The sequence below is a fragment of the Malus sylvestris genome, chromosome 11 (genome assembly GCF_916048215.2).
Source record: "Malus sylvestris chromosome 11, drMalSylv7.2, whole genome shotgun sequence".
Taxonomy (NCBI): Eukaryota; Viridiplantae; Streptophyta; class Magnoliopsida; order Rosales; family Rosaceae; genus Malus; species Malus sylvestris.
In genome coordinates, this window is record NC_062270.1 from 40,578,551 (window position 1) to 40,603,744 (window position 25,194).

Genomic DNA, 25,194 nt, shown 5'->3' on the forward strand with positions numbered 1-25,194 from the left:
ATACTCCAAAAATTAAAAACCTCGGCAGTGCGGATTAATTGGTTTTAATAAGACTTGTCCAGTGTGCAGGATAGATGTTGATCTTGTATTGGGAGATTCAGAAATCACAAGGAAATGGGCATGTCAATATATAATATACTTACTAAGCTGCAAAATATGCATTCTTCTACTCCACATAACTAATATTTCTTGCATAAAACACCTCAAGTGCTATTAAAATTAACTTAAAAACTTTCTAAAGAGCCTTAATTTTTTTTTATAAAAAAAAAAGGACAACTGGTGGCAAGCCACGGTTACTTCATATTTGTGTTTTTTTTTTCGTTTTTTTTTTCTAATTTTCCAAACCTAAAAGACTACCATGTCATGTAACAAACACTTCACGTGTTTTTGAAACTCAAAAACAAATACTTCTTACAGAAAGCATTTCAAATACTTTTAAAACCAAAAACTTTCAAATGAGCCTTACTTCTTCTTCGTGTTTTTTTTTTCATTGTTTTTTTCTAATTTTCCAAACCTGCAGGCTACATGTCACGCAGCAACTTTGTTTTCGATGGATTATAAAATATAGACGCAATTGGTACACATTGCATGTGCCTATTATCATATTTGATGCGACTGAAAACAACCAAAGAAATTTAAAAGTGCTTTTTAGGTTATAAAAGTAGTTTTCGGATATAATGCGATGAAAACAACCAAAAAATGAAGGATTATTCAACGATAAATTCCTAAAACGAGGATACGAGGCAGCCACAAGTTTATTTGATGATAAGAAAAAGAAAATATGAATACAACTTCAAAAGTTAGTTACACACTCCTAGCAAACCTTACCTCCACAAGGAAAATAAATTAGGAAATGGTAAAAGTCTTAAAAAGACTCTAAAATATTAAAATTGTGTAATTTAAGCTCTATGGTGAACAAGGTCTAAAAAATCGATATTATCTCGATATTTTCATCGAAATTTCCGTGTTTTTGAACTACCGATATTTCCGATATCATCGATATTTTAAACTTTGATAGGAACTCTATGTGGTACTAAGTCACTCGTGTATCTTACAATGCAATGTATAAAGTGTAAAATATTATACTAATTCATTATATATAAATGATTATGGTGTGTTTAAACTTCTTTCATTAATTACTACATATTTTCTACACTCATAATGTTTGCCAGCTCGCTATATAATCAACTTAAAATCAATTAAATCCATCATGCAATGCATTTCCTTCCAATTTTTTGTGATAAACTAATAGATAATTGACTAAATAAACATCCTGCAAAGTTTCAATAAAAAATTTCAAGTTTTTCTTACAATTACCATGGTTTTTATTCAATTTTTATCGATATCGATAATATTCCAATATTTCTATCGAAATTTCCATGTTTTTTTACTACCGATATTTCCGATATCTTCGATATTTTAGACCTTGGGTGAAACAGGCTCAACCGAAACAATACATAAACATAACACTTAATTTTTTGGAAAACATTTCTCAAAAAAAAAAAAAAAAAAGAGGCTCGAGCCTCCTAGGGAAGAACTTTGAGATGTACTCAAAACTGTTTCTTCTTATTAGGCCTGTGCTTGTCAAACTGCGTAATGAACTTGTTTGCTAGTCATTTCACGTTAGGAGAAGCACCTGTTAGATGTTAGATGCTTACTCATAAAACACTTGAAAGTATTATTATTTTTTTCTTTTCATATGAAAGTCCTTGGAATTATTATTATTTTTTTGTGTGGTTAAAGTCCTTGGAATTTTGAATGAAGTACTTGGTTATGGAAATTGATGGTAGATCCATATTCAAATTTTTACTAGTTGAGTTGACATAAAGGGCATATTGATACAGAACAAAATGTCACTATCGATCGAATGTAATTCGTACTGAGATAAATCCATCATTTTCAGAAACTTATCCAAAGTTTAAACTTAAACTAAAATATCCTTAACATGTATATGTATATGTATATATATATATATATATATATATATATATATATACCAGTAAATACATGCAAGTAACTTGATTTTATTCACTAGATTTAGAGGTTATGATTGAGGGGTTTTCTTTGTGATTTACATAAATGAGTATTTTGGCAAATTAACAGAAGTGTGTTTAAAATGGCTTAAATGTTTCTGGTGAAAATGTTCTTATAACCAATTTTTAGTAAAAATGCAAGTGAATGATAAACTTCTTACATGAAGCACTTTAAATGCTTTTAGAATCAAAAAACATTTTCGCTGAAATCACTTTCAATCATTTTAACAGTACTTTCAAACGAGTCCATAAACTTATCGAATACTTTTAATCGAGTTGGAAATTTAAATTGACCGCTTGTAGCTTTTAGAAGTAGGTAGATAAATTGAAAAGGAATAAGAATTAGGTCCCAATAACTAATTGAGTACGTATGACCCTAAAGAAGATGCCGCCTCAAAAGGTCAACAAATGGCCTAATGGCCTAATGCTACAATTGAAGGCAATTTGTTGAAACTTGGAGTAGTTTGGACGCTTCATTTCCCCTTGTGTCGTGTTTAGTTTCATTCTCCTAGTTAATTTATGTGTTACATCATTACTAGTCGATAAAATTCTAAGAATAACTAATATGATATTATTTTTCTCTCTCTCGCTCTCGCGTCACATGAATCTATCCGCGGGTTTGTATCCCTCTATTTGATTTTTTTTTTTTTACAATTTTCATTTCTAAGGATTCGTCGCTAAGGTAATTGACTCCCCTTACGTAACTTAGCAATTGGTCACGATGCCCTTGATGAATATGACACTTTACTTTCTTTTCTTTTTCTTTTTCTTTTGGTGAATATGGACGTGCACATTCCCTTTCCCCTTCCCGTTTTATTATCCATGCACCACTCGATCGACTAATACTATTTGTTACTAAGTTTAAGTGAAAATTGGCTTCGATCTATCTTATACAGTTGAAGTTTTGAGCCAAGTCTTACATTAACTTCAAGTACTTTGTATATTTTTTTTAAAGTCTTGTTATGTCCCTTTTTGTCTTGAACCTCTGTCTCAAAATTACATTTTTTAAACCAGAGTATTTGTAAGTCTTCGTTTCACATGTCCAAACCACCTTAACTAATTTTCTCGCATCTTATTTTCAATTGTGGGTGAGTTACTTAAAACACAGCAAAAATTTCCATGAATATTTAATACCAAGTTTAAGTGAAAAATTGCTTCGATATATCGGATAAACATGAAGTTTTTGCCGTTAAATTTTAATTATTGATTTTTTAAATAAGACTTTAGCCACTGAAAAATACCATAGCAAATAAGAAAATCTGGAGTTTAATTTAAGTTAATAAAATAATATGACTAAAGAAGGAAGCAAGATGGAGGGAGCTAGGGTGGGGGGTATCTCTCTCGTTTTCTGTACTGGGGAAGTGGGGATCCTTATTACAAAATTAAAACGATGGACAGTTGTCTTAAGAATCTTAACCAGCAGATATATGGTACTAATTTGCCCACAAAAATAGTATTAGTTTGTCTTAAGAATCACCTAATTAGTCAATAATTGTAATTTAATTAACTAATGGAGGTCAACTTAAAGTGTTAGAAAGTACTTAATTTGAAGGTCCATGTGCTCATGCTCAACATTTCTCATCTAGGCGTTGCGAGTCCATGCATGAATCCAAATGAGAACTCGGGTCAGAGTTTCACCTATGTTTTCACTTTATATCTTTTCCTTCTTTTTAATGCCTAAGGCTTTAAACCCTAATTATATAAAATCACAGATATATATTAAGCAAATTCATATTTTTTACTTTGGTGAAAGTTCCTTATTGGATACAAGTGCACCAAATAAACTTCAAATTGCGTTGATAAGTAAATGATCTTTACCAATTGAGCTGCAATCACTTTATTAGACATCGTTGGAAGTCTAAACATGAATCGTTCGTAGCTCAATTTATTTATGAAGAATTCATTTGATATTCTTGTCGTCTATGTAGTTTGCATGTTGTTTTTGTCGTATGTTGATTTGGGTGAGTTAGTTGAAAGAAAAAAAGTCGTTTCGTAGTAGAAGAATTTGAGTACAAATCTTATGCACTCAAAATTCTTTATGGTCTCTTTGTGACCTATCTCATTTGTTGATACTAGTCCACTTATTTAAATTTCACTTGATAGTTTTAACTCTTCAACTTATCTTCTCAATTAAAAAAATGAAAACATAATGTTAAATTAAGTCGAAATAACATGTATCAATCAAGTGGAATAATCACAAAGAGACCAGAAAGAAATTTGGTTGCCGAAGATTTAAACTCAGTGAATTTGAGGTGCATCATGCATGTTAACGAGACCCACAAAGATAGGGTTTTGGTTTGCACGTCGGAGGACAAAGGAGCATTCACATAAAATCGACGTTGATGTAGCTGCGCCGTACACGTGAGTTAATTATATTAACGACGTCGCACGTTTTTCTGCCAAAATTGGCCACCAATCGCCATGATTGAGGGACAAGGATTGTCTGCCATCTTTGTCCTCGTGCCCTCCTATACCCTCCTGTTTGTATGATCACGGTTAAGCTCACGTCAACATTTTATATTATTATTTTTTTTGTCTTATTATTTCTATATAAAAATAATATAAAATGTTGACGTGACTTAACCGTAACCACACAAAATAGAAGGGTACAAGAGGGCATGGAAACAAGAAGGGGAGACAATCCTTGATTGAGAGCCCACATAGTACTAAATTGATCATTCAGACTTCAAACACAACTTTTTCATTTTTTTGAAACCATCACAACTTTTTCATAACCATGCATCGTGGATGCAGATTCTAATGCTCACCCATGAACATCGTACTTTCATTTACCAAGAAGAATATTATTAATTTACAAAGAGAATACTCATTTATTAATGCCCTTTCTTTTGAGAAAATTCAAAATTCGAGTGTAAGTCTAGAGAGTTTGCTCTATTAGAGTTTTAATTTCTGAATAAAAGAACCACGATAAACTCGTTATAATGTAGAGTAATGATTTTTTTGAAAAACACTAATGTTAGAACTTCTAAAATAAAGAGTATCATTGGACAAATGAGAGACGGAAATCCTAACAGAGTTACACAAATAATTATGTCTCCACATTATGACAATTTCAAAGATTAATACTCACGAATTTTTATGTAGAAACTAATCTCAAATTGGATGAAAGCTCATAACCCAATACTCACATATTTTTTCCTTTACCAACATTTTTTTCTTTAGTTGTTATTTTTATGGCCTATTCTATGACCAACGTCCAAAGTAGGGGTGAGTTTGGTTTTAATCGTTTAGTTTTTTTAACCGAAAAGTGAACCGAAATTACTATTTGTTTGGCTTTTTCAGTTTAATTTTTCTCGATTCGATTCAGGATTTTTTATCTAAAAATTGTTATTTTTTAACCAAATCAAACCTGTTACATCCCACATTGTCCAGAAGAGTGGATCCTCTAAGCCTTATATGTACATTCTCATCTCTACCTAGCACGAGGCCTTTTGGGAGCTCACTGACTTTGGATTCCATAAGAACTCCAAAGTTAAGTGAGTACGAGATTAATCCTAGGATGGGTGACCCACTGGGAAGTTCACGTGTGAGTTCCCAAAAACAAAACCGTGAGGGCGTGGTCGAGGCCCAAAGCGGACAATATCCTGCTATGGTGGAGTCGAGCCCAAGATGTACTGGGGCCCAAACCGAAATGTGACAAAACCTCTGTAATCAGTGTGTTTTTCGGTTTTCATTTTTTAAACCCACCCCTAGTCCCAAGCCTTCTAATTTTAAACTCCTCCCACCCACCGGATTTTAGGCAACTTGTAGTGGACATGCCCTTACCCTAATAATTCCTCCCTTATTGTTTATAATATTTGTTAGCGCATATATATATATATATATATATATATATATATACTTGGAACTGTCACATATGACTGCAATGTGCAACCTTTCTCATACATAAAAATTATGAAGCCCACTTAATGACATAATGAATTGTAGTTGTAGAGGGCTTATTAGGCACATCAAACTTGAAATCCATTCGCTTGGTGCCAATAAGTTAATTTATTTGTGAAAGTTGAGCAAATAAATACAATTAGGTACCTTTTAATTCTATAATTTATTGTTTATTCTTGTTTTAGTTTATATATCATCAACAACTTTGTCTAACAAGTATATTAATATAAAGCCAAATTGTTATAAATGTGAGAATTTTCTTGGCTATTCTTGTCGGGGTTGGTCCCCACGAAATTCAAAATTTCAATTTTAGGTTTTTCCATTTATTTTTTATTTTTTACGAAGAACATTTTCGAGTTAAGTACGGAAACTATTCAAAACAACTATATATCGTTTTAAAAATTGTATATGTGTTATGTTACTAGCATTATGACGTGGCAGATTAACAAAGGGCGTTTTACTGACATGTCATCTAAGGAGCTTTGAGTAGTCTCTAAATCAGTCATTTTTTAACTTAAGCCCTAAATTCACTTGCCTAAAAGGGTCCATATGAGAATTTAAAGTTCATTGATGGTCGTATTAGTGAAATCACAAAAACGTCCCTCAGAATTTTGTTCAAATCATCACTTAACAATGGCAATGCCATCACCTGACATTAGTTATATCATTATTTAACACTAATGACGTTAGAGAACAATTTTGAAAGATTAAACCAATTTAATTTTTTATTTTTTTAATGGAGTAGTCATTTGTACTTAAAATTCGAAGCTCAATTTATATTCGACCGGAAGAAATTAATAGTTTTTAGGTTAAATGTAAAACGGTCCAATGCATAAAAATAGACCGTCCTATTTGTTTGACATATAGATTTCTGCAAATAAATTGACCCATCAAGGCTATTCAAAACATAAAAGATGAACTGTACGTGACCAGACTATTCATTACGTATGTGTCTGCTGGTATCTACCTAAACGACATTACGGCCGTCCAAACGCTCCAAGCACTGTGGTCGATAACATGCTGTCAATTTTCTGTAAGGAAAATGACTTCCAATACTTTTAAGTAAAAATATCCAAATTAAAGTCTGTTTAAATGGGGTTTAGACAGACTTTCAAATTTAATGTCCACAATTTCAAGATGTGGAATAAGTTTTAAGAAGTTAAAGTTGTATGGTATTGATCCAAAATTAACTAGTCTCACAGTTGATCACATGTATGTAGAGATTTTTTATGTCGTATAAATGTTAGACGGTGAAGCCATTAAGACTAGATCTTTGTTGGATGAGAAAATGTCTCACGTACATGGAGTTTGCCGTACGACATTGCCATTATATATGATAAAAGAATGAAGATAATATGTTGTTCAAGATAACCAAAATTAATTTTAGAATGTTTGATAATTGTTTCGTTTATAATTTTTATTATTTTTAACTTGTTTTTGCATTGATGTTTTAGTTTTGATATGTCTCCCTCCTCCCTCATCATCGATAAATTTTTTTAGTGTCCGGTACACCAGATGTCATAATACAAATGGTTATAAATTTCTTTTTAAGTATCTAACCACTTATATTATGATACTTGATATACCAGACCGTGTTTTCAGGACACTTAAGAATCTCTCATCGTCATCATTCTTTATCCCTTTCTTCTCAATCACTAGCACTAAAAATTAAATCGAAAAACAAAGTAGTTACTAGAAGAACCCTTAATATGTACAAGACAAGTCAGTTTAAACCAAGCTCCAATAATGTCATGAAGAACCAAATTTGAGAACCGATTGAGGCTGAGAAATCTTTGTACTATTACCAAGTCCAGTCTTCATTTGTCGCTCAGGCCTCCATGTTACGTATTAATAATGGCAACGACTTCAATAATTGCTTGCTAATTTAAAAAAACAGGATTACAAGTGGTGACATAACGAGTAACGACGCTGAATCCTACCAACCACTGCAAACATGAAGAAGAAAATAAATACCTGCAACAACAAACATCAAACTGGTCGAATTCATTATGGCTCTCTTTTGCAACCACAGGTGTGCATGGTTGTTGATCCCAGCTCCACCTCCTGCGTCAACTATGGTTAAATTGTAGTTTATCATGAGTGTTTATCAAGGTTGTTGATCAGTCTTTAAAAGTCATGGAGGTAATTACTGATTGCATCGAGACCTTTTGAGATAAAAACTCTATAGCTCAATGTTGGGTGGCATGACATTCTCGTTTAAATATAGGCCGGCTGAACTTGTGATTGTTCCTTGTTGAGAGTAGTCCCACATCGGTGAGGGAAAATGTTTGCTATGTGCTTATATGGTCTTGGGCTACTCCCCATATTGCCAATTGATTTTATGGTGGAACCCCAATTTCATCATTCCCAAAAATCCAAGACGATGGCTTCCTACATTGCCACGGTATCGAGTATATGTTAGATTTAGGTGGTTAAGTTGAACTGTTAGGCTATCTCCAACCGAGGGCTGGCCAGAGGGCTCGTTTGAGCCCTCTGGCCCTCCAAGATTTCCCAAGATATTAATATTTTAATGAACAGTACAGGGCCATATTTGCCTCCGTCTCCAACCGAGGGCCAGAAGGCCAAATGGCTCGTTTTAGCCCTGTCACAAAAAACCGTCTCCAACCGAGGGCCAAAGGGCCATAGGGCCAAACATAATTTATTATTTAAAAACTACAATTTAAATTCAAATCTAACGGCTAGGTGACGTCAACATGATGTCAGCTAGCCGTTGGTAGCTGACATCATGCTGACGTCAGCTAGCCGTTGGATTTGAATTTTTTTTGCTATAAATAGGGTGGATATTGGGCTATAATTCACACAACTTTAAATTCAATCTATTTCAATTCAATCTCTTGCAATTCAATCTCTTTCAATTCAAGTTTGCAATGAATTCCAACTTTTGATCTTCATCCAATTCCAATTGGGGGTCCTCATCCAATTCCAAATTGGAAGCAAAATGGGCGCAAATGAGACGAGAAGATGAGGAGTCTGATGAAGAAGCTCAAGTAAGGTGCAACACACAAAACATGGCAGCAGCCATGGCTGCGGCCATGGTGTGTCAGCCAACTGAGGAACAACCTCAATGGGGTGGCTCTGTTGCTGGTCGCTCTTACAAACCACGAAACAGAGCGATGGCGCATGCCAATCTGATGAACAACTACTTCAACCCCGACTCGGTGTACACAGAAGAGGATTTCAGACGTCGCTTCCGGATGAGGCGTCATGTCTTCGAGCGTTTACTTCGTGATGTCCAGCAGGTCAATCCATACTTTCGACAGAAGCAGGACAGAGCAGGGCGCCATGGTTTCTCACCTCATCAGAAGGTTACTGTTGCACTCCGAATGATGGCATATGGCTCCTCAGCTGATTCGAGGATGAAACCCATGGTATGTCTGAGTCTACATGCCTTGATGCTCTTGAAGAATTTTGTAACACAATTGTTCATGTTTACAAAGACGAGTACCTCCGAGAGCCAAATCAAGAAGATCTGAATCGGCTCCTTCACAAAGCTGAAGACCGTGGGTTTCCGGGCATGATAGGGTCATTAGACTGCATGCATTGGGATTGGAAGAACTGTCCCACTGGATGGCAAAGAAGCTTTAGTGGAAGGTCGAGAAAGCCAACTGTTGTGTTAGAGGCAGTTGCCTCATATGACACATGGATCTGGCATGCTTTCTTTGGAGTCCCTGGATCCCAAAATGACATTACAGTTCTTGGGCATTCACCCCTCTTCAATAACTTGACGGAAGGTAAAGCACCTCAACTTGACTACTACATCAACGGCCGTGAATACAATATGGGGTATTACTTGGCAGATGACATCTACCCAAAGTGGGCGACACTTGTCCAAGCAATTCCAAACCCTAGGAATGATGCAGAAAAGTTGTTTACCTTACACCAAGAGGCATACCGGAAAGATGTTGAGAGAGCTTTCGGTATTCTACAAGCACGGTGGAAGATTATTAGCGAACCGGCAAGAGGGTGGAGTCGAGAAAATTTGAACTCCATCATGATGTCTTGCATCATATTACACAATATGATAGTGGAGGATGAGCGAGATGGGTATATTGATGGAGAGTCCGATGATGACCAAGAAGATCCAAATAGGTCAAGAAGGGCTCTAGCAAAAATATATGATGGGCCTAATTTGCCTTTCAATCCAAGAACTGGTAGTATCTCTATAAATGAGTATATGAGGCGCTATAGAATGATACGTTCTCGTGCCACAAATACGTACCTACAACAGGATCTTGTTGCACATCTTTGGGCCAAAAGAAGCATGGAGTAGGCTTTTAAGTTTTATGTTGTTAAATGTTTTTAAAAATGTTGTTTAAGTTTCATGTTGTTAAATGTTTTTTTTATGTTGTATAATTTGTATGTTGGTTAATGTTATTTAATGTTATTTCATATTGTTTAATGTTGTTTCATGTTACTTAATTTAATTTAATGTTGTATAAATGGCCTAGGAAAAAAATAGAATTGAAAAAAATTATGAAACAAATTTTGTGAAATAGAAGTTATAGGAAAAAAAATATGAATCAAATTTTGTAAAATAGAAGTTATAGGAAAAAAATAGAATTTAAAAAAAATTGAAACAAATTTTGTAAAATAGAATTGAAAAAAAATATGAAACAAAATTTGATTAATATGAAAAGGAAAAAAAAAGGGAAAAAAAAAAGTTTAAATTCATTAAAAAAAAAAAAGCCTAATAATACAACGGCTACTAGCCGTTATATTCAAAACATTCAAACTATTAGTGTCGGTTATAACCGACACTAATAGTAGAACTATTAAAAATAAAAAAAACCTCTTTAATGCTGTCGGTTTTAACCGACAGCAATAGAAAACATTAAAAAAAAAAATAAGCTAGCCCTCCAGCCCTCCAGCCCTCTCTGATCCCGTGGGGCCCTCCCAGATTCCAGAGCCCTCTGGCCTAGCCCTCGGTTGGAGACGGTTTTAGGGCTATTTTCGGCCCTCTGGCCCTCTGGACCCTTCGGTTGGAGATGGCCTTAGGGTTCTTTTACGTATTGGCTAGGTTTAGTTGTACGTCATGTGGGCTTGGGTTTCTTGTAAAAGCTTATTATGTTACTTGTACACCAAGTCGTGACTCATGAATATGTATACAAGTGTACTATTGTAAATATGAAACCATCCTGTTATTACCAAACGCAATTTGTTTAATTGAATTTGCTAGTGACCTCAGACCTCGTGTTGTTCGTTACAGACAATGTGCAATCACATGTTTACCTTATAATATATAGTCATATTGTGAAAAACCCTTAAACTTGGCGGATTCAAAATTTTAGGTCGGGAGTCCTAACGTAAAAGGTTCAAAAATAATATTACTATTTACAAAGTCTAAATTGTAAGCCTTTTTCTAGTAAGGTCATTTATGTATATAAAAAAATACGTTCCCTCATTTTATGACTCATTAATAGTTTTTTTATATCTGTTCCCTAAAAAAAAAATTGTATCGTTTCATTAAAAATTAATATGAAAAAGCAAGAAAGAGGACGTTCAAAGGAATAGAGAGGGTTTTATATGGGTCTTCTTCCTCATGAGAAGTCTGCTGCAAGCCTACACCTCATTCACCCTCCTTGAATGAAATTGCTTAGACTATAAGCTTATAACTATATGGCGTTTAACAATAAAAAATAAAACTGCTTACACTGTAGAACCCTAGGAATATAACGGTCCTCCCTTACCAAACATTTGGAGGGTCCTAGAAGGACCTCCATAGGCGTTTTTCCCAGACCATGCATGGTCCCGAGACCACCCCAGCCCCTCTATGAATCCGCCCATGCCCATCACCCAATCACATGTTAATTAAACACAACATATACAATCATTAATCTTCTCTTCCTACAAATTAGGAAGGCTTCCCAAGCCAGTAGTCGCAAGTTTGTTAACAAGAGCCAGTGCATTACTGGTGATATAGGTAACTTTCAAAACCCTGTCTTGTAGCAATTTGACTGGTTTTCCATTCTGGCCCTCAAAGCCATCCAAGCACGTGTCTCCATTGGTTAGGGCAGCACTGAGCCAGGTATTCAGGTCCGCCATTTTCGTGTCGAATGTCATCTTAGTCAGCGTCCTCAGAACATCGAGCGATTTGTGAAGCTCGTCGATCGCGTTCTGAAAGCACTCAATGCAGTCGGACAAAGCAACTTCGTTTCTCCCCTTCAAACCACCCCCGTGCGTTTTCAGAGTTACCTGTTGAAGAATGCAACAAATCTACATGTCGGAAACTCGACAAAATAAAATACAAAAATATAGGTGAATTGTTCTACTACTAATACCACAGAGATCGTTTATGATAGAAGGCAACATTACCAAGTACCGAGTGGCACTCTTGGCCTCGCTCAATGAAACTGAAACCCCGGCTCGGGCCCACCTGCTCGGGCTGTTCTTGGCTGAGCTCGAAAACGGTGAGAGCGAGTGGATGCAAACATCCCGATACCTGGTCACACTGCAGGCCTCTTGGACATAATTACTGCAGGCCTCTTGGACATAAGTTTTGTCCCCCTTTCCAGATACCAATAATTGGGTTGAACAAATCAGCCATATTGCATGAAAAATGAGTGACACAAAAATATAACTGCTACAAGATGCCATTTTCATTGCGGAAAGGAAAAAGAATTTTCAATGCTTTTCTTTTCAAAAGAGAGTACTAGGAATAAAATCCTATTGATTGCAGATTTCTCTGGAAATCTAGGAAAAACATGTAACAAAAGGCTCGAATGACACGATTCCTCGGTCACCTCAGATAAGGTATGATGAAGAACGGAAGAGCGTTAAATCGGAGAAGGATGAAATTTGAGAGGGTTAATAAGCTTATTATAAAGGGTCCTAGAGGGTGGGAACTTTTTTTCATAGGCGAGAGGCTGGTGAGTGATACAAAAGATGAAGCTGGAAAGAGAGGGATATGACTGATGAGCCGAAATTTTAGGTTGAAAAATGGTGAAAAACATGTGAAGGGGCTGCAGGGCACATATCCTTTTCTGTCCAGTTCACGCCAATATATATAAGATTACTGACATTTCTCGTGAATAAATTAATTTTGGATCTTTCATGAAAAATGTTTTGTACCTTTTTTCTGTCACGAACATCTCTTTTTTATGTAGTTTCTCATATTGGCAACTAGCATAAACTATCTTTTCCCATCTTATATGGTTGAGTAATTTTGGGTTGAACTATCGAATTACTATGCTATGTTACTAATGCACTCATGTTATAAGTCTGTTATCACTATATTTAAATGTATATCGTTTCGTTACAGGGACAAATCACAACACTTTTGATTGGACCAAGCTTGGGCAACAACACGATGTCATATTATGCCACATCGATTTTATATGTAATGATATCAAAATTAAGTCACTTAGTATTATAGTGTAGTGATATTCCTATTACTTGTCAGTGAATTGTCTTGAGTTTGAATTTTATGAATAACGAGTTTGTAACAAATTTTTTCCCTTGCCCATTACTGTAAAGATCGTTGTATCACCCAAAAAAAAAATGAAAACGAAGGACACACATTTAATTATTCTTAGGCCAATCATAGTGATTTAAGACCAATGATAGAATAAGAATTGACTAGTCAGAACTCAAGTATTTTCCAAAAACAAACCGCATTACTTTTGATTGGACCAAACTTGGGTTGCCCACATAGGAGGCTGAACCAGCCGAACCAAGCCCAAAGCCAACCGGACTCGGGCAAAGAGCACCATAAAATAAACCCAACAATCAGTTGCCCAAACGACGTCGTCCCTTCTTCATTTCCTTAGTACGATTCAACGGTCCAGATGCGCCTAATAAACAACCTAATTTGCCTCGCGCGTTCTCTTCTTCGCTGTTTCTCCTCAGTCATCACCTTCCTCCGTCTAAAAACCTCACACAGAGAGCTCCCCCAAAACCCTAAACGCCCAAAGGTAATTTTGTTTAACTTTAATTAATCTTTATTTTTTTAATTATCTGACGATTCCCTAGCATAAATTCAATCTATCTGTATGCTAATTGAGTGCAAATTTTTTTTTTTTGCAGTATTAATCACGAAGCTGAAATTGCAAGCACAGAAACTCAATATTTTTGGAATACATGGCTCGCTTCAAAAATGTAAGCTTGAAATTTCCGGGTTCTGTTTGGTTGGCGAGAAAATTGAATCAAAAGTTCTTTTGTTGTTGGCGTTAATTTAATTTTCTCGGAAACGTAGTTGATTGTTGTGTTTTGAAAATTTGAAAACAGAAGAAGAAGGTGTTTGTGAAACCGGTTTCGTCGAAGAAGCAGGCTAATGTGGACCATGTCACTGGGGACAAAATCCCAAGGAGCTTTGTGTTTTCCAGATGCAAGTTGCCTGGTCCTCTGAGGCAACTTCAAGCTGATTTGAGGAAGCTGATGCTTCCCTACACTGCCCTTAAGCTTAAGGTATGCGAATATTCGGCCGGTCAATTGGTTCTATATGTGCTATGATCTTTGATTTGTGCTATAATCTTCGATTTGTTTCAGTAGCCGATTTATTCTGAAGTGAAAACCTGGAGTAAAGAGTTGAGCTTTTTCCGCAATGCTTTTTTATGCAGGAGAAGAGGCGGAATAATCTTAGAGACTTTTTGAATGTGGCCGGGCCAATGGGGGTTACACACTTCCTCATGTTGTCGAAAACTCCAACTGCTCCGTACCTTAGGGTTGCGAGGACGCCTCAAGGCCCAACGCTTACATTTAAGATACAGGAGTACTCTTTGGCAGTAGATATTGCGCGGTCTCAGAAGCGTCCTCGATGCCCAGCAGATCTTTTTAAGAATGCCCCTTTGGTAATCTTATATCTCTATCACAATACACAAGAGAGAAAACTAGATTTAAATGCCCTTTCTCTCTTTCATACTCAAACGGAAATTTAGTTGATGCATAATTAATCGGTTGCAATCGGCTTAGGCAAATTCAGCTTGTTTAAAGTTTCATGAACGGATTATCATGAAATGGGTTCTAACGAAGGGTGGTTTTTATTTCGCAGATTGTTCTTTCTGGTTTTGGGACTGGAGAGCAACATTTGAAGCTCACAACCATACTGTTTCAGAACATCTTTCCAGCCATTGATGTTAACACTGTAAGTTAATGAAATGATATCAACCAGTTAACATAATAAAATGGATTTATGTTCCCCGCTGACTGCGTTCTTGCTGTAAATGATTCAGGTGAAACTTTCTTCATGCCAAAGAATAGTGTTGCTTAATTACAACAAAGACACAAAACTGATTGATTTTCGGCATTACTCCATAAGATTACAGCCTGTGGGTGTCTCCCAGAGATTAAGAAGATTTGTTCAGAACCATCAAGTCCCTGATCTGAGAAATCTTCAAGACGTGAGCGACTTTGTCACGAAGTAAGGCTTCTTTTTCCCATCCTATTGTTTAGTTATTTCATTTTCTATTATTGGGTTTGAAGCAGTTTAAATCAGCTTGGAAATGGAAATTAGAACTTGCGTTTTCAATTTAATTTTATAACAAGTTATTGAGGCGTGCCGATTTTTCATTGTGGACCGAGTTGGGGAAACACTAGAGTTGATAGTTGGAAATGTTTTAGGCGCGTTTGTTAAAGAATGCTTATGATCTTATCTGCCTTCAAATTTATGTTATTTGATTTTGGAATTGGATTGTTTCCTTCAGTCATATACTTGATACGTCACGCATGAATTTGATTCGATTCCTCAAGGTTTTTTTACGGGAAAAAGACCATAATGAAGTACAATGGAGGAAAAGATAAGACGTTTGCGTGCTTTGCATTTTGAAAGTGGACTAAACTTGATCTTTTATATTATTCCGAAGGGCTGGTTACGGATCAGAAAGTGAAGCAGATGATGAGGCAGCGACCGTGACTTTGGCTAATGATCTCGGTAGGGTTAATCGGGCTTCCTCAAAAAGTGCTGTCAAGCTTCAAGAGATAGGACCCAGGATGACTCTTCAACTCATGAAGATTGAGGAAGGATTGTGCTCCGGTGGAGTCATCTTCAGTGAATACGGTACGTTAATCTTGTTCTGTCTTACCATTTCTAGTGATTTTGATAGAGTCTGCACTATGATATGATTAAGAGAAGATTATATATCCTTATCTTTGATTAGGAAATGGCGATGGGAAGAAAAAGGAAGACGACCACGAAGATGAGGATAACGATGACGAAGATGAAGAAATTGATGACGAAGATGAGGAAAATGATGAAGAAGAAGATGGTGACGATATTGACCAAAACTAGCAACTTCCGAAGGTGTCTTTCCCATTTGTAATTTGATATGCCAGCATCAACAATTTGAGCGTTGGCAGTTTATTTAAAGACAGAAATTTTGGTGCACCCATCAATACATATGTTTTGAGGAACCAATCGCTTCATATTACTTCTTTCATTTGCAATTGCAATGTTTTCTTTCTGCAATGTAAACTGTTTGTGCATTCTTCTCGCCATTCAGAAATTATGCATCCAAAATCATATTACATTTACTAATCAAAATAGAACAACTTGTTCATCAACAAATGGTTCAACTTCCAACTAATTCTTGAAAACTTGGTAGACAATCGAATGGAGAAAAACCCCCCAAAGCACCCAAACTACTCAAGATTTGGTGCGAAGAAGCTCTTCGGAAGGAACCTCAAGTGTTGCTCCGGCATGATCTTTTTCCGGCTTCACTTCTGCAAAACCAATCGGAGTTTGAACGGTAAACAAACCTCATTGGAATTCCGTTCATGACGGAAGCAAATATATCATATGCAACTCCCATCAATCTCAACTTCCCGGTCATTGTTGCGGTATCTCAAGTCAAACACGCGATCTGAATTACCGCTGTAATGACATCCGGTGTAGCAACATTTCTCTCCTCAATGATTCCTTATACTAAATTACTAATGCCATTTCATTGGAGCTTCACTGAAGCAAACCATATCAGATTTCGGATTTCGGCACGACAAGAAAAACCAATCACTGATATCTAACAGAAAATGTACCCAAAAGCAACCCACACAAGCATTTGAACAAACACATTCAAGGCATTCGCAACGCCGTCGGTTCATTACGAACACACGCTTGCTACTACTGTTACAATGGAACGGATTTACGAGAGAGATGATTTGGAATTGAAAATTTACCGTAACCGCCGCGGGGATTGAGCTTGGCCTGGACGATCATTTCGCTGATGAAACGGGAGGCCTCACGTGCCTGTTCCAGGAGACTCTGGATCTCCGCCTCTGACGTCACGTGCCTATTCTCTTCGAACTTCTTGCGAACCTCCGCCGCCGCACCCTTCAGCATCGGCGTGTCTCCGGCGAACGACTTCCGCGTCGCTCGTATCACCGCTCTGTACGCGCTCAGTACTTCTACTCTCGCCATCTCAGACTCTCAACTCCGCCCCTCTCAGTCCTCTCTCTCTCTGCCTTCGGGCCGTCTTTTACTTCAAGCTACTATCTAGTACTTGCTCCTAAGACGACGTCGTTTCGTCATTTTTAACCCTTTTTGTCATTCCCCAAATTTAATTAAATATAATGGACTATTTCAGTGAAGCTCTTTCTCTTTTGGGCCAGGCAGCTAGTGTTACTATGCAAGGTCCACTTTTTTATTTTTTATTTTATTTTTAAATATAAGAAGTATCTCGCTGCACATTGATGAAAGACTAATTTTCCTTTACGTGGATTCTCGATACTACATTAGGCGTTATGATACATTTGGCTTCTGGATCAAACGGGTACTCCAAAACAAAGCCGTGAGAGTTTCGCCTCGCGTTGGGAATTTGAAACCCTTGTTCGCTTTCCACTTGACCAACTCTTAGAAGTTGCAAAATCATTTCTTTATTTTTGAGAGGAAGGGTGAAAAAATTTCGAATAAAATGACCCGAATCACACGTGCATATACGAAAGTAGAAACCACATAATATTTTCTTCATGTTCACGAATTGACACCATAGTCTATTGTCTTATGTGGAAATATACAAGTACAAGGTCGTTTGAAGCTGGGAATTGGATCCTCTCCTGTGCTGTTGAATCAAACAGTTACTATTATTATAACTTTTAGAGGCCACCCCCCTTTTTTGTAGTTGTTGGATCAAAATCCAACGACCCTTAAGCCCAAGCTCAGGAGAGGATCCAATTCCTTGAAGCTGGTACCCGACCTTTGAAAACCCTACGAACTCAACAAAAACTTACATATGATTTCATCATGCATTCAAACGTTAGCGAGTCAAATGGCATAAGCAAGTCCCACATTTTATGCCGATAAGGACTCCAAATAAACCGGAAAGTTGATAGAAATTCATATCAGTGGCAGAAATGAACACACAATGGCATAATGCACATTCATACTCCTCTACACACGATTTTAGAATGCAACATTGTGGCATGAATCCGAGTTTTATTGCGTATACGTACCAAAACCTCTCACTCTCCAAATGGACCCGACAAGTGGGACAGCAGTGATTACAGCATACACAGATTTCATCAGGGGGCCAACATCCATCCTTCTGAATAGAAAGCCGATGACTAAGTGATATAAAGGAACTTTGTTTACCGAGAAAAAGGATATGTAGAAGCCTTTTGTATGCTCCAACCAGTTCGGCTTGCATCAACCATTCTGCAATCATGTTTCTTCCGCCGACATCTGTGATGGGACTTTTGATCCACAAATGTATTCTCCCCTACTGTCTCCATCGGAGAATCAGCATCTGAAGCAACAAGGGACGCATCAATATATATCCAGTTGAATCAAACAATTTGGAAAACCTAAGGTTAGAATCTCATGAATACATACATAAAAACAAACACAAGAAAAAGAGCTAAGCAAATTAGAAGATTCCATAATTTCCCAAACTACTTGATGGTATTCTTCTTCTTTTGCTCCTCCTTTTACTATTTTATTATATCCATATATTTGCCTACGTTGATAAGATGATAATGCAAGAGTGGAACACGAACATCTACCCGAGGGTATCATAATATTGTTCTTTATCACACTGGCATACAGCGACTAAACAAGTGCAAGCAAACATACTGATGGATCATATTACTCTAGTGTTATAAAACCATGACCATAGCCCAAAAAGGAATGTCGGGGTTGGTCATATTCACTTAATCCTGACTATAAAGCTATGTCCTTGCTTGTCCAAACTTATCTTAATCTATAAACTTGTAACGCCGAAACAACTTCATGGTGTGCCCGTTCTGATTACCGCCTAACATATTCAAATGCAACACTGGTGATGCCACTCCATTTATGTTCAAAGTTCCAACTAAGATCCTTCTAGTTTACTAAATGAGCGTTAGAGCGAGCCACCAAGCTAAGCCTTCAAATTCGCCCCTCATCCCTCGCCCTAAACTTTCATTTCCGCCAGAGTCTATGCTCATATTCTATCTACCAGGCAAACTTGTATATCAAAACTAGAACACAATGCAGAGAACTAAAGCTATATGCACAAAATTCGCCAATCCGAAAACTTTCTAGAAACCCTATAATGAAACTATAGCTGCTGCACAAGTGAAATGTACTCAAATCCATATATGCTAATCTGAAATGCTTCATTGTGCTTCAAATTAAAGAGTTTTTAGACAAAATGTACCTCCAAACTGATCGCCCCAAAACAATACCCGAGAATCCTCCTCCTCCTCATCAAACTCATCGCCATACCCGAACTCCGCGTCCCCGCGGTAACCCGGTTCACTGCCGTACCCGGACTCATTCCCCTGAACATCAAAACCCCCAATGGGACCAAACCCAACACCCACATTCTCCTTCTCTCCACTCCCCCCACCTCCATCTCTCTCCTTCCTCGAATTCCTCGCCTCGCTCACATCCGACGCCCAATTCGCATCCCCATTCCCAAACAGCTCCCCACTCGAGTCCGTCCCCACCGCCACCGGAAAATCCGAACACGTCCCGTACGCAGCCGAAGCCCCAACCGAGCAGCACCTCCGGGTCCCACTCCGATCACTACTCCTCCCCGAAACCGACCTCGACCCGCGACGCCTCCGCTTCTTGGCGATGAACCGAAAGCTCCCGGTCCTATTATGGTGTCCGCCGGAGATCGTCCTGTCGTCGTCGACCAGGGTCAGCCGGGACATGTCGATGGCGTCGATAGAAAATGAAGTGGTTCGATTGGATAAACAGGGACGCTTGGTGTGGACGAGGAGGCCATTGGATTTGGGATCGGAGGAGTCTAGGGTTTTGGAGGTGGGGGTGGAGGTCTGCTGCTGCTGCAGGTGGAAAGGTCTCCATCCATGGAGCTGGATAGTGTGCCGTGAATCTAGGGATTTGTGCGACATTGGGATGAGAACTTCAGCAGCTCACTTGGAGGAGTTTCAGCATTTTCTCAGAGAATTTGGAGTTTTTTTTTTTTTTTTGGAAATAGATGAATATTCTATGATTTTATTTTATTTTTCTGGTGAAGGATATTCTGTTCCCACGCGCGGGAATGTATGAAGTTACAACGCGGCACCTTAACACTTAGGCCTCGTTTAACACTTAAGCATCGTTTGGCAGCTCGGACTGTACTGACTATTTTTGTCGGATAAGATAAATAGTCATCGGATAGTATTGACTAAATTAGTCGGACGTTTGGTGCAGTATCGGACTAATGACCGTATTATTTATAATGTGTTTGGTATTATACCGGATAAAAGGAATCAAACTTAAAATAAAATAAAAACTGAAATCATCTCTCTTGTTCCAGATCTCTCCGCCGCACCCCCCCCCCAAAACTCCCTCCCTTTCTATCCCTTCTTCTTCTTCCTCGTCTGCTCCCCTGAACTAAACCCCACCACAAAGGCAGCAACAAGAAACCCAGCAAAACCCACCTTTCAAATTCTCATCGTTTTTTTCCCAATCCTTCTCTTTTTTTTAGCTACAAATCAACCCAGCAAAAAAAACACACCACAAACCAAGAAAATTCACACAAAGGACTTTGTTTTCTATTAGTCCTAAAAAACAATTGGAAGGAAATTCACGGAGGACACCTTTTTTTCAACAAACCAAAAACACTCATCAGAGAGAAAAATGGAGCTAACTGTGATTTTGGGCATTAGGTTGGGGAAAAGCATTGACAAAATTCAATTTGGAGGAGGGGAAGAGCTGAGTGACGCCTCCAGTTGGCGAATTCCTCAGCTTCCATCCGCCCCTTTCTGTATATCCCTGTGGAATATGTTGTTTCGCTACTGGTCTCATTTTGTCTCTCTCTCACTCTCTTCTTTGTTCCTCTGTGTGCTTTCCATCGGACGAGACGGGAAATTAGTCGGCGAATGACCACAAAGGAGTGGCGCCCGGGGTGGAGAACTCGTCGAGGAACTGCTCGAAGGCCCACTTTGAGAAGTCGTTAACGGCGGCTTGGTGAAGTTGGAGAGGACAGCGCCCCGACTAATTATCCCGAGCTTTTGGGCTGTTTTAATAGTACGGTGTCAACCGTATAAAATTTGATGGGCCGGATAATTAAGCGGGTGCTTATTTAGTACGAGAGTGCACCAAACAACTGCTCCCGTATTATTTATTCTATCCGATGCTTTATATGGCGTGCCAAACAAGGCCTTATTATCCATCGCTTGCCCAGCCTTGAGATATTAGGAAAAAGGATCATCGCCGGATTTTTTTTCTAGGGATTTAGGGTATCTGGTGATTATGATTGTCCATCGTACGGTTAAAGATTATTTAAAATTTAAAATTTAAAATTAAATATAAATAGCACCTAGCGAAAACTAACCGCACGATGTACGATGAACGATCATTATCATAGATCCTCTAGATTCCCAAGAAAAGGATTCGACGAGGATCATTTTTTGAGATATTGCATCTTTATTGAATTTTTTTTTCTTTTCATGGTAAAGATAGAGAGTATTGGATGTAAAGTGAACCAAAAACTGCTTAGAGGTGTTCGATTATGTCATTTGTAGGTCACTTTACATGGAAAAGAAAAAAAATTCAATAAAAAACATGACTCATTTTCGACCGTCCATTTACACAAATAATACGAGATCGACGGACCTGATCAACTGATTAACTAATTTATTTATTTTTCACAGGCAAAAATTTCATCGGTTTACATGATAGACCAACACCAATGATACCGCCAACAGTCAGCAGCTAGAGCGAACCAACCACCGCAATCGCCGATACCTCTTGACCTCCACCGACCGTCGATACAACCGATTCGACTCGATTCTCCGCCGCGCGGGAGAAAGAAATGGCATCGGGGTGGGGAATCACCGGCAACAAAGGGCGGTGCTACGATTTCTGGGTGGACTTCAGTGAGTGCATGTCTCGCTGCCGTGAGCCCAAGGACTGCGTCCTCCTCCGCGAAGACTACCTCGAGTGCCTCCACCACTCCAAAGAGGTCGGTCAATTTCTCTTCCAATTAATTAGCTTTTGTTATTTTCATTTCTAATGTTACTCAGATCGGTTGTATTATTGTTGCTTAATTATTTGTTAATCTAGCTCAGATGTGTTTAATTTGACCTCTGGTTTTCCTCAATTGATTTAATGATCCGTCGATGCGGGTTTCTAGTTTGCTGTAGATAATGTGGTGTTTAAAGCCCTAGGATTTGATTAACAGCTGAATTCCAAGTCTTCATTGGATAGCTAATTTAGGGTTTTCTGAAAATTTGATTTTATGATTATGGTTTCGCTTATTACATATCATTCATTTTCGGAGTCTGCATTTGCAATTGAAGTGTTTGTGTCCTGAGTGGGATGGCTGTTGCGAAGATTATGTGGGATGGTTGTTTTGAAGATAAGGAAAAGTATACCTTTTTCTGGTTCGAAAGGAAGGAAGACAAGTAAAATCAGAGAAGTTAGTATGCAGAAACACGGCGTTGCTTATGCATTGTGCATAATAGCTTTTGAAAATATTTCATGCGACATTGTTGTCGTTAGGCATTCAAGGAGTGAACTGATGAACGGGTTGAAATTGCAAAGCTAAACGAGTTTTTCTTTTGGTCGGGATTCTGGAGATTGACCAGTTATTTTCATGGAGGATTTTTATTTAATAGAATGATGGCTCATCTTCAATTAGAGCCTTTAATATTGACTACTTATGGCCCCTTTGATAACCATTTCATTGTTAGTTTTTAGGTTTCAGTTTTTGTAGTATAGTATGTGGGAGAGAGGAAAACTGAATAAAGGTGGAGGTAACGTAAAACTTAGAACTAAAACTAAATGGTAATCAAACGGGACCTTAGCTTTCCAGTTTCCTCTGTGTGGCTTGTAGTCCATGTCCCCCATATGATATGATATGATCATAGTGTGATCGTTAACCTAATATCAAATCAACAGTATATCCTGGTGATGTGGTATCTACGTGAAACATATGTAAACATATTCTGGATGATCTACATGAAAAAAAAAAAGGCCTCACGATGGTGAAATTAGCCAGTGTCATATCCCATGAATTAATGTGAGGATGAAATCAAGTGCCAGTGGTCTTACAGTGCACGAGTCACGAGTCTGCCACCTCTATTTTCCATTCCATTTTCTCCTTTATTTTGTAGGGACTTGCATATGCATTTTCAGGTTCTTTTTTATTTTTCTATTCTCCACCTTGTAGTAACATATAACTGTAGAACCGCTTGGGAATAATCTTGAATCCGAGTGCACTATACAGTTCTATGTATCTCCTAAAATTCAAGAGAAAAAAGATGAAGTTTTATGTATCAAATATTTGGGAGATAGAAACATAGGAGTTGCTTGGGTTTACTTATATGTTGTGTATGGCTGATTCCGAGTATCGTGGCTGTCATGCGTAGTTGTTATTGTGAATCACATTATATTTTTAGATTTCGTCGAGTACAAAATGATTCAACCTTATTTTAAATGTTGAGTTCTATGACTTTATACACTATCTGTAGCATTTAAGAATAGGAGGTTAAACATAATAACAAATGGACAACATAATTGGCATATATTATATAATTGGTAACACAATTGGCAATATAATGTATAATTCGAACAAGACAATCTTCTACAAAGTTTTGCTCATCAGCAAAGGTGAGAAGAAAATGTCAAAAAGTACATGATTGTCTTCATATAGTGTCGGATGAGGTGAAGCTATATAGTGTTTTCCGTGATTTGAAAACTTTGGAATCAAGATGGCATTCTCATCCCTCTCACGATTAGCTTCCCAAGTCAAGGTAATAAACTTGTAAAATGGCTTTATTTCACTGTACGCATGAGCCATTCATCTCAGGGTATGAACATACATAATCATTTCATAACTTTTTGGAACTTGCTGAACAACAAGGTTGAGGCTTTGCAACTTACTAATGTCGTTCGTCTTAGGAGAACATTTACTACAATAATATTTACCTCTCTTAAGAGATAAGATTTTTGTCTTGTTCGCATCATAATTTATTTGCATATCTACTATCGCAGTTTCAACGAAGGAATCGAATTTACAAGGAGGAGCAGCGTAAAATAAGGGCAGCTGCACGGGCCAAGGAGGGTGGAGAGGTTGATAAGCATCACCATCCATAGCAGAAATCGACCATCTTTTGAACTGAAGGAGTAATAAATGTGTGGAGAACGAATGCTGTATCTTTGCCGAGACTGGTCTTTTACTTGATTATGGTCAATTTAGTTTTGCTTTAGTAGCTGCAGATTCCGACATTCATTTGCTTGGTGACTTAAACTGGTGTTTCTTCTCTCTAGAGTAGACTAATATGACGTGGAATATAAACCCAATTCCTTTTCAAGTTCTTTGTTTATTTTTCTCTCTTTCCGGAAGTATTCCTACAGGTGGAAATTTATGAATTGCTTCGTGTGGTTTTGAAAGCTATGCTTCGGTTTTTTAGATGGCGAATTCTCCATACATCGAATTTCTATCTACTATGTTCTGTCCTTTCTGTCACTTCTTGTAGGGCAATGAATAGGTATTTGTTGTCCAAAACAAAGGGAATGAGTAGGATTTTGTTATATTTCTCTTACATTTGAAAGGGTGATCGTTACTTCTTGTATTTCGTTAGATACTGACACGTGATCAACACATAATTCACTTTTGAGATAAAAGTCGTGCTAGAATTTGACGAAAAAGTAGAAGAAATTTCATCGAATCTGATGGTGAATTGGTTAATTTTAAATAGTTCGGATTAATTTACTAAAAAAATAATACATGGTATTGATTTTAACTCGGATAATAGTTCAAAAGGTTAAACGGCAGTTTGCTCATTGTTCTAGCTAGAGTAAGTTCATATTTGCAACATCATCGTTGGTTTTGAATAGTTTGAGTTCGACACACAAACGTACGAGTACGACGAT

The 25,194-nt window shown here is 37.5% G+C and overlaps 5 protein-coding genes across 5 annotated transcripts; 2 read left to right on the forward strand and 3 right to left on the reverse strand.

Annotated features, from left to right (window-relative positions):
* Positions 1-11,455: 11,455 nt before the first annotated feature.
* LOC126588704 (pectinesterase inhibitor 6-like) lies at positions 11,456-12,770 on the reverse strand. The gene is made up of 2 exons (XM_050253812.1): positions 12,270-12,770; positions 11,456-12,149 (listed from the first exon to the last, which is right to left on the reverse strand). The coding sequence occupies exons 1-2, from the start codon at positions 12,555-12,557 to the stop codon at positions 11,802-11,804; spliced, it is 636 nt and encodes a 211-aa protein (XP_050109769.1). The 5' UTR covers positions 12,558-12,770; the 3' UTR covers positions 11,456-11,801.
* A 950-nt stretch (positions 12,771-13,720) lies between these two features.
* Positions 13,721-16,301, forward strand: LOC126589773 (peter Pan-like protein). Its single transcript, XM_050255168.1, has 8 exons — positions 13,721-13,867; positions 13,980-14,051; positions 14,181-14,360; positions 14,513-14,743; positions 14,944-15,036; positions 15,125-15,312; positions 15,755-15,948; positions 16,049-16,301. Exons 2-8 carry the CDS (start codon positions 14,034-14,036, stop codon positions 16,177-16,179), a joined length of 1,035 nt encoding a protein of 344 aa, XP_050111125.1. The 5' UTR covers positions 13,721-13,867; positions 13,980-14,033; the 3' UTR covers positions 16,180-16,301.
* On the reverse strand, positions 16,292-17,369 carry LOC126589775 (mitochondrial zinc maintenance protein 1, mitochondrial). The gene is made up of 2 exons (XM_050255170.1): positions 17,064-17,369; positions 16,292-16,610 (listed from the first exon to the last, which is right to left on the reverse strand). The coding sequence occupies exons 1-2, from the start codon at positions 17,302-17,304 to the stop codon at positions 16,534-16,536; spliced, it is 318 nt and encodes a 105-aa protein (XP_050111127.1). The 5' UTR covers positions 17,305-17,369; the 3' UTR covers positions 16,292-16,533.
* Positions 17,370-18,196: 827 nt separating this feature from the next.
* Positions 18,197-20,330, reverse strand: LOC126589774 (uncharacterized). The gene is made up of 2 exons (XM_050255169.1): positions 19,520-20,330; positions 18,197-18,628 (listed from the first exon to the last, which is right to left on the reverse strand). Exons 1-2 carry the CDS (start codon positions 20,220-20,222, stop codon positions 18,471-18,473), a joined length of 861 nt encoding a protein of 286 aa, XP_050111126.1. The 5' UTR covers positions 20,223-20,330; the 3' UTR covers positions 18,197-18,470.
* Positions 20,331-21,968: 1,638 nt separating this feature from the next.
* LOC126588914 (NADH dehydrogenase [ubiquinone] iron-sulfur protein 5-B-like) lies at positions 21,969-24,632 on the forward strand. The gene is made up of 2 exons (XM_050254070.1): positions 21,969-22,279; positions 24,313-24,632. Exons 1-2 carry the CDS (start codon positions 22,130-22,132, stop codon positions 24,412-24,414), a joined length of 252 nt encoding a protein of 83 aa, XP_050110027.1. The 5' UTR covers positions 21,969-22,129; the 3' UTR covers positions 24,415-24,632.
* Positions 24,633-25,194: the final 562 nt, after the last annotated feature.